A 10,348-nucleotide genomic window follows, 5' to 3' on the forward strand; every position below is an offset into this window, starting at 1 on the left:
TTAAAACACTTGGTAATGTTTCAGATGGTTGCACATGGGTTCACGTGGTACACTAAAAATGTTTCATTTGGTACCACATGGGTTCACTGAATACACTCAGTAATGTTTAAGGTGGTTCGACAAGGGTTCACCGAATACACTTGGTAATGTCTCAATTGATTGCGCACGGCTTGACTTAATATTCTTGGCCATTTTTAAGGTGGTTGCACACGGGTTCACGGTAATGTTTCAAGTGACTGCACACGTGTTCAATGAATAGACCCGATAATGTTTCAGGTGGTAGTACACACGTTCACTGAAAGCACTCGGTAATTTTTCAAGTGACTGCACACGGGTTCACTGAAATACACTCGCAATGTTTCAGGTGGTTGCACTTAGGTTCAATGAATACACTCGGTAATGTTTTAGGTGGTTGTACACGGGTTCACTGAAAACACTCGAAAATGTTTCAGGTACTTGCACACGGGTTCACTGAATACACTCGGTAATGTTTCAGGTGGTAGCACACACGTTCACCGAAAACACTCGGTAATGTTTCAAGTGACTGCGCACGGGTTCACTGAAATACATTTGGCAATGTTTCAGGTGGTTGCATACGGGTTCACTGGATAAACTCGGCAATGTTATAGGTGGTTACACATAGGTTCACTGAATACACTCGGTAATATTTCAGGTGGTAGCACACACGTTAACTGAAAACACTCGGCAATTTTTCAAATGACTGCACACAGGTTCGCTGAAATACACTCGGCAATGTTTCAGGTGGTTGCACATAGGTTAAATGAATACACTCGGTAATGTTTTATGTGGTTGCATACGGGTTCACTGAATACACTCGGTAGTGTTTGATTTGGATGCTTACAGGTTCAATGATTGCACGCGGTAACGTTTCAGGTGGTAGCACACAGGTTCACTGAAGACACTCAGTAATGTTTCATTAGGCTGCACACAGGTTCACTTAAAACACTTGGTAATGTTTCAGGTACTTGCACATGGGTTCACTGAATACACTCGGTAATGTTTCAGGTGGTAGCACACGCGTTCACTGAAAACACTCGGTAATTTTTCAAGTGACTGCGCACGGGTTCACTGAAATACATTTGGCAATGTTTCAGGTGGTTGCACACGGGTTCACTGGATAAACTCGGCAATGCTATAGGTGGTTACACATAGGTTCACTGAAAACACTCGGTAATGTTTCAGGTGGTTGCACATAGGTTAAATGAATACACTCGGTAATGTTTTAGGTGGTTGTACACGGGTTCACTGAATACACTCAGTAATGTTTGATGTGGTTTCGCATAGGATCACTGAATACACGCGGTAATGTTTCAGGTGGTTGCTCACGGATTCACTGAATACACCCGGTAATGTTTCAGATGGTTGCTCACGGGTTCACTGAATATAATCGGCAAGGTGTCATTGTCTACACACGGGTTCACTCGATACACTTGATAATGTTTCATTTGTTTTCAAACGCGTTCACTGAATACACTCGGTAATGTTTCGGGTATTTGCACACGGGTTCACTTAATACACTCGTTAATGTTTAAGGTGGTCGCACACAGGTTCACTGAATACACTCGGTAATGAATCAGGTGGTCCACACGGGTTCACTAAATACACTCGTTAATGTTTCAGGTGGTTGCACACGGGTCCACTGAATATATGCGGTTATGTTTCAGGTTGTTGCAAACGGTTTAACTGAATACAATCGGTAACGTTTCAGGTGGTCGCACACTGGCTTACTGCATACACTTGGTAATAATTAAGGTGGTTGCACACTGGTTTTCTGAATACACTCGGTTATTTTTCAGGTGGTTGCACGCACGTTCACTGAATACACTCACTAATGTTTCAGGTGGTGGCACACGGGTTGTCTGAATACAGTCAGTAACGTTTCGGATGGTTGTACACGGGTTCACTGATTACACTCAGTAATGTTTCAGGTGAAATACACTGGGTGGTATTTGAGGTGATTACACACGGGTTCACTGAATACACTCAGTAATGTTTCAGGTGGTCGCACACGGGTTCAGGTGGTTGTGGCAATGTTTCAGGTGGTTGCACACGGGTTCACTAAATACACTCAATAGTGTGTCAGGTGGTCGCACACAGGTTCACTGAATATACTGGGTAATGTTTAAATTTGGTTGCACTGGGGTTCACTGAATACACTGGGTAACGTTTAAGTTTTGTTGCACTGGGGTTCACTGAATATACTCCGTAATGTTTCAATTTATTGCGTGCACCCGATTATGTTTCAGGTGGTTTCACATGTGTTCATTGCATACACTAGGTGCCGTTTTAATTACACCTTGGTTTACTGAATACACTGGGTAATGTTTCACGTGGTTTCACTGCATATACTCGGTAATATTGTACGTGGTTGCATGTGAGTTCCCTCTCCCTCTCTCCTAAAATAACACAGGCGGACTAACACGAGCACCTCTGTTCTGCAAATGTGAATAACGTCACACTTCCGGGTTTGTGAATACAAACGGAGTGAAAATATTTGCCCGAGGTACATACGCGGAAAGCTTTGTCCAGCTGGTTTTACCAGACAGTGGAATCTAGTGACCGCTGTATATGTTCAAGTATGATTACAACAATTCCCCTTGACATCTACGTGTATTTATAATCTCAAATCACATTGATAGACATTAATGAGTTAATCAAAGCACAAAAGGTAGTGATATCATGAAACATGTGTGCGCACTTTCTCATTTATTGCAAAGCAAGAAAAGGGCTGCGTTTGCGGCGATTGATTCAAGTAGAGAGTAGAGAACGTGATAAAATTTATTTGTGGCACAAAATGACAGCTGTGCGAGACGTTGGCTGTTATACACCTTGAGTCTTTATTTCGTGTTCATCATAGGGTCAATGACAATCATTGGCATTTAGTTATTCTCATGAAAACTCTGGTTTCATTGTCCCGCACAGAGGAAACTTGAAAATGCATTTATATGTATATTTAGTGACAAAAGGTCAGAAATGAACATACTTTGCAAAGGATTTAGATCTATTATGTCTATATTTACGTTTTATAAGAACTGATTGGTACACGTAATCATACACGAAATGCCATTTGCGCGTAATCCGAACTCTAAGATGAAATCTACGTTAGATCTAATTTTCTTGAATCGTTCATTACACCTCATCTGGTTTTACAACACATTTATGAACCATACTATGATGAGGAACACATTAAAAGTATGTTAAACTATATATCAAAAAGACGCTAGATACATTTTCATACAGTTTAGTATCGGAATTAAGAGTTAAAGTTCTTGGCTCGTGTATGCGTGTTTATGTCATGCTACCAGACAATATGAGTTATTATCAAATAAGGGGCGGTCGGATCGGGTAGCCTAGTGGTTAAGGCGTTAGCTTGTCACGCCGAAGACCCAGGTTCGATTCCCAACTTGGGTGCAATGTGTGAAGCCCATTTCTGGTGTCCCCCGCCGTGATATTGCCGGAATATTGCTAAAGGCGGCGTAAAACCATACTCACTCACTCACTCACCCACTATTATAAAAAAAAAGTATTATTCTACCATGAACTCATCTTCGACCATCCAGTGTATTATATCGTCATTCAATTACGATGAATACATTGCAACTATTAGCTGCCAAAGTTCCGTTATCTGTGTTATCATAACTCCTCTTCTCGCTCGACTGTAATTTGATTGCACGTCGTCAGTCTTGAAGTCGCGTATTTCAATTCGTCCTCTGTAAGAAGCTATATTGACGTATGAGTCCAGGGTATTTATGATATAAGTATGTAGACATAATACACTGCATAATCGTCTAAGATTTGTCTTCATTCAACATAATTTGAAAACAATGAGTTACATTATAACAAGATTTAATAAATTACATCAGTATGTGCAAATCACTAACGAAGTGCTATTTGTGCGTAATCTGAACTTTAGGTTTCTTGAATCCTGAATAACACAAAAATAGATCTCTCACCTGCTTTTTAATTGCATGTATAGCAAACTATATGTCTGCGTTGATGCAGCAGTAATGAGCTACACTATGATAGAGAAGGTAATAAAATAATTGTGCGGAAATAAATTTTATTTAAAACACACCATATACAACTTTCATATTATTATTGTTATGTCTCTCAGTCAGTAAATGTATATGAAAAAGTTGATATGTGAAGCACATCAGAGGAGAGTGACAAAACATTACATCGGTGATGGTACGAATGAGTTGGATGCTGTGCAATGCTCGCTCAGACGCTACTTTCTTTAAAAAAATATGATTACAAACAGCACGATTGAAGAAGGATTTTGAATGAAATATCAACTCAGAGATAGATTAAGTGAGGCAATATGAATATGATGTATTATTTTACAATCGAACTGTGTCGGTGTAAGTTTTTTCACACATCAGTGTAAATAGATAGACAAAACAAAGTTGATATCAAATGTAAAAGATATATTATTTTGGTGTTTATTCATTTATCAATCATTGTAATTATGTGTAATAAACATTTAGAATTCCCACACGTATAGTTATAACATACATCCCTCCAGTAGACAAGACAGCCTCCCCGCCCAGCGAGTGTAAAAGGCGCCCTATGAATATTCATGAGCCTATTGTTATGCACAATAGACATGCATGACGTCACAATGAGAACGGAGTCATTGTGCATGCATGTTAAGAATGTCAAGAATGCTGCCTTTGTTAAGAATGTCAAGAAGGCGGCCTTTGTTAAAATGTCATGGTTGAAGAATTCTTTAGGAATCCCAGCTATGTGGAATGTAGTCGGGGTTGATATCTTCACATGAATAAACCAGAATGAATGAATGAATATTGTTTTACGCCGCATCAGCAATTCGCTCAGCCATTCAACATGAAGAGAAAGTTGGAATTTTGGATAAACTATTCAGAGCGACATTCCAATTCATTTAATGAATACCATTTTCAAAATGATAAAACATTTGTTCGACACGGGTGACCAACATCGTCTCCCAAAGCGGCAGCCTGTATTCACACACGGTTTAGCAATGCCTGAGGTAATGTATCCATCTAGGTCAATCAGTACAACGCGTGTCCCGCCCATTCATACAGCCGGATATCGGATGAGGTAAGCATTATTTTCAGAGTACATACTGACGTATTATCTCTAAACGGGACACTGTAACTTAAACATGGGTAACCATAAAGGGGGACGGTTATTTCTATAAGACCAGTGGTATATCACAGTATAGGGTTGAGGTGGGTAAAAAGTCTTAAAGCCGATACATGCTGCACGGAAGATAACACAATTCTGAAACTGTTCATGTATCCTTAATAAGAACTTGGGATGTTTCATTTCAACCTAGCTTTTACAACATACTTACTTTCATTTATCATATGTTCGGTGAATAATATGTGATGTGAACGGGATATAATTTAAGAAGAACGTGTATGGTCGGATTTAGGATTTAGATGGGAAACTTAGGGCACGATATAAGCGATGGAAATTAAGATTGAAAATAAGAATATGACTGACTTTTTACGACGAAATATATCGCAGAGTTGAAAATTAAAATTGAAAATAAGAATAAGACTGACTTTTTATGACGAAATATATCACGGCGTGAATAAAGTAGAGACATTTTTTATAAAAATGCACTATTTTTTATTCATATTTTTAGTGAACATGATTAATGGTATTGGTTGAATAATGGATTACGACGGTTAAAAAAATAATTTCTGAAACCTTATCCATAGAGGAATGTGCTGTGTCTGTAGCCATGATTCAACTGTGAGAGAGCGGTATTCGTTTCTACATAAATACCTGTAAAGATAAACTAACGATAATTAAGAACGATAAGAAATGAGGACAAAACAATCAGAGCGTGATAAACAGCGTATTTTATTCATATAAACACTCGTTCTAATTGCAACATTTTTACAACGCGTTTTCTTAACTCTGTTACCCAAAGGGGAGTTTTGAAGTAAACATCTCGATAGTCTTTGCACTGGTATTGACACAAAGTAAAAGATGGCTTAGGACTTAAATTCGAATCATCGTGAATCGATTTTAACCAGTTTTAAATCACATGATCATCATTGACTTCAGATAAAGCCAAGTTAAAATATTGATTGGCTTTATCTTGTTCGGACAAGTCACGACAAGTGTGAACACAAACGCTTGATGATTTTACTGTGTTCAAGTGTATAACACAATGTCAGCAAGGATTCAAGGCACTGCATGACATCGCCAGCTTCCACTTCATCTAATAGAACTTTCTGTGGGCGGATTTTCTCGACGATGACCCGTTTGCTTGCTTTCACGTTGTCATGGAACTTGATCTTCGCATCTTGCACGGATTGGTCTCTGTCTTGAAACCATTAGGATGACTGCACAATGACTGTTTCGTTGAGCTGGTCAGCTTCACGCAACATGTATTTCCACGTGTAAAAGGTGGCCTTTTCAATGGTCTTTCTGTACAATGCAACAGATATTTTCTTACATGATAATGTCTCTGACTTCCATTAATATTTTCCCTAATAAATTCTCTCCTTTCCATTTCGATGGAAATACAATGTTCGAGTCATATAGAGATAGTCCAACACCCCATCGCCTATCATAAGGACTAGCCTCTACTAGAATTCAAGGGTAAGAGTTGATCAGAATGTCTTTTAAGTAAACAGACTGGTGATATTTTGCAAGAGATGCTTTTCGCACTACGTCACAGCTAACTCTGTCCCACTTCAATTGGTTAAACTGTCTCACACGTTTACCCAATCGTTTCTGCTCTGCAGGTGATGAACATTTTAATATCTCCTCGGCTGTGTCCCAATCTTCAAACGTTACTGTTTTGCAATACATGTAATATTGTTCAGTAGAGTTACATTCCTTATCATCGATATGAATGGCAGTAGCATAGTGTTGACTAAATGGAGAGAACTTGGAATAAAACAATACGAACCTATCTGCTATCAGTGTTGCCATGATGAGACGTTCACACACATAGACGTTTTCCCAACTCAACTCGACAGTTGAAAATGGAAGGACAAACGAATGTACGCATGCATTATATCTATAAATAAGTTTTAAACTCATTGGCTGTTGAAAGGGAAAAGTGAGCTGATTGGTTAGATAACCTTTTGGCATCATGTCTATAATTAACATTTAAAATGATTGGTTCTGGTTTATTATCTTTGATATCATACTTTTATTATTGTTCTTTATTATTACATGTTTGAATTTTTTAACTGGTTCTTGCCGTGAATAGCTGGAAAATTGCTGATGCGGCGTAAAACAATATTCATTCAATCATTCTGGTTTATTCATGTGAAGATATCAACCCCGACTACATTCCACATAGCTGGGATTCCTAAAGAATTCTTCAACCATGACATTTTAACAGAGGCCGCCTTCTTGACATTCTTAACAAAGGCCGCATTCTTGACATTCTTAACATGCATGCATAATGACTCCGTTCTCATGTCTATTAGCATAACAATAGGCTCATGAAGATTCATAGGGCGCCTTCCGCGGAAGGCGCCGAAGGTATTACTTTTATACTACTGACGGTGTGACTGTGAAAGTCACTGAAGCGGACGTAGAAGTTACCTGTTCCTGTGATGTCTGTTGTCTGTACAAATGTCAAAATGTCTCCACTTGATGTAGTTTTCTGTTTCATTGTATTCTCTATTGTACAAGAGAAGTTTACAATTCACACAGTGGTATTTAAACATGAAGTTATGGAAATATTACTGCATATTTTGACAAAGAGCCTCGATGTTTGACTTCTATATAACAGGAACAGGGCGGAACAAATGTTTGTCAAAAATTGTTTTATATGGTGTTGATTTGATCATAAAACCATGTAACTTTGTATAAAATACATTTAGAATTCACATACAAATAGTTTTACAGTATATCTATTCCGCTGTGAGTGAAACTCACAGTCGAACATTTAGGGCGCTGTTCACAGATAATCTCACGAGATTCACAATAAATGTCCGACTTTGTCTCTACAGTAAATAAACTTGCCACACAACAAACACCATCTATATTTCCAGGTCCTAAACTACATCTGGACGCCGCTCGAGCCACCACAGACAGGTGCCACGTAACTACAAACGGTGAGCTGGTCAACTCTTGGCCCGACACACGGACTCATGGTAACAGTCGCAGGCTACGGAACTATTGGGGGACCTGTGCCTCCACCCCCATCCCCCTTCCTCCATCCCACCCCACTCTCACCCCGGTATACAGTACTCCCAGATACTGGGAGACACTAACCAGGGTGAGGGTGGTATGTGGAGAGCGGTGGTGGTGGTGGGGGCCTCTCATGGAGATGGGGGTGAGTGAGGCAGGACAGTTGGACAGGGGGTTGTTGGCTTCACTACAGTGTGGCTTCTGGTGTGTCAGTGTAGGGAGCTGTGGCAGACACGAGGGGAGTGTCTGTACCAGGGTGTGTCGCGAGGAGGAGTGGAGCGAGTGTCAGCAGAACACCATGTCCCGCACTCCCGGCACACAGGCCACCTTCCACTACGGTGTTGTGCTGGATGTGGGGAGGGGCAGACTCGCCTTCATTGACCTGAACAGGGGCGTTGTTTTAGCCAAGTTTGATGCGAGGTTTAGGGAAGACCTGTACCCCATGTTTGGTGTTAATCCGTGGCCAGAGTACTACACTATCAACATGAAACTGATCAGCGGGGAAGACATCGTCATCACCGACACCAAGAAGTCACTGATTCACGATGCGCTGACTTAGGACATCACGCTGTGTGAAGTTAGCAGTGTAATTCAAGGTTGTAGAATCTGCTGTGTCAAGGACGAGAACTGAACTGAGTGAAGCGGACATAAAAGTGTCCGGTTTGTCTGATATTTCATGTTTACAAAAACTAACGAAGTTTGCTAAACGTGATGTTTTGCTGCACGAGAGGGTGGTACAGTGTATAAAGAGATTTAGAATTATCACATGAGTATCTGTATGTTGACAGTATTGCTGTAGTGACTTCCAATATGAGACACTGTGTGATGTTTTGAGATTTAATGTGATGTGAAAATGAGTGAAGTGCAGTTTTACAAAAGTTGTTTCAATTAGCAATTTTCTTTATTTCACTTCACTTGTCTGTGTATAATAACTGTATTGAATCCACACATTCATAGTTTCATGATCATATTATTTTTGTAGCAGCTGAAATATGACACATTCTGTTGTTCTCCGATGAATGACGGGCTATGTAATAATGAGAACACAATACTGACACAAGTTGTTTCAAATAACAATCTCTTGTGTTACACCATAAAAACCTCTGATGGAAGTTATGCTTTTAAAAGATTGATAAAAAGTTTTTTTCAAATTTTCAATTTTCACTTTATTTGTTATCCATTCGAGAAAACATTGAAAAACATCGGAATTAGTTTGGTCTTGTTGTTCATTGTTCAGAGTCAACATGTGTCTATGAATATTTAGAGATAAAATATGCGTACACACACACACACACACACACACACGCACGCACGCACGCACGCACGCACGCACGCACACACACACACACACACACACACACATTAACGTCACAGGCCGGTCATTTAGTAATTTACAAAAGAAACTGTGGACAACGAAACGAAATACGTCACATTGTTCAGGACTATAAAGCAGCACAAGCCCCGCACATTCTTTTATCAGCCAGTTAGGAAACAGTTGTCCGTCAGGTTTATGGCAACATGAAAACGCAAAAATAATTCCATGGAATCTCTTACGATTTACCTATAAGGCTTTAATTTGTGTGTTTGTTGTTTTGTTTGTTTGTTTGTCACACTCAGCAATTTGCAGCTGTATGACAGCGGTCTGTAAATAATCGAATCTGGACCAGACAATACAGTGACTGACGTCATGAGCATCGACCCACGCAATTGGGATACGATGACATGCATCAACTAAGTCATTGAGCTTTACAACCCGATCCCGTTAGTCGCCTCTTGCGGCCAGCGTGGGTTGTTGAAGACCTATTCTACCCCGGATCTTCAGGGGTCTATAATGCTTCAAACAATCATGCATCCTGTATAGACCACTGAAGGCATGACAACATGCAGTGAAGTCTCAACCATTACAAAAATGTGTTACATATCACGTTTCCTTCTCTTACTCAACTTATGTGTGTAATAAATGTATGGTTATGTATTTTTAATATTCTGATATGCAATGTGTTATGGCATATTAGTCCAAATTGTGGCCTTTATTTGTTTACCTTTCTCTATTGAGTATATACAATCTGTTATTGTATCTGGTTTATATGGTTATCTATGTAGATTTACCATAAATATGTATTTGACCATAACAAATGTCAGCTTTAACATTCATGTTCCTATTATAGTCATCACA

At 39.5% G+C, this 10,348-nt stretch overlaps 1 protein-coding gene across 3 annotated transcripts in view; it reads left to right on the forward strand.

The window, feature by feature from the left end:
• The window catches only part of LOC124126079, a 33,369-nt gene extending 24,058 nt beyond the window's left edge, over positions 1 to 9,311 (forward strand). For all 3 annotated transcript variants that reach the window (XM_048391321.1, XM_048391322.1, XM_048391323.1), the window contains one exon: positions 8,034 to 9,311. In XM_048391321.1, coding sequence (XP_048247278.1) covers positions 8,034 to 8,731 — 698 coding nt within the window. In that variant the 3' untranslated portion in view covers positions 8,732 to 9,311. The remainder of the gene's footprint in view (positions 1 to 8,033) is intronic.
• Positions 9,312 to 10,348: the final 1,037 nt, after the last annotated feature.

The sequence above is a fragment of the Haliotis rufescens genome, unplaced genomic scaffold (assembly GCF_023055435.1).
Source record: "Haliotis rufescens isolate VD_foot unplaced genomic scaffold, xgHalRufe1.0.p SCAF_9, whole genome shotgun sequence".
Classification (NCBI taxonomy): domain Eukaryota; kingdom Metazoa; phylum Mollusca; class Gastropoda; order Lepetellida; family Haliotidae; genus Haliotis; species Haliotis rufescens.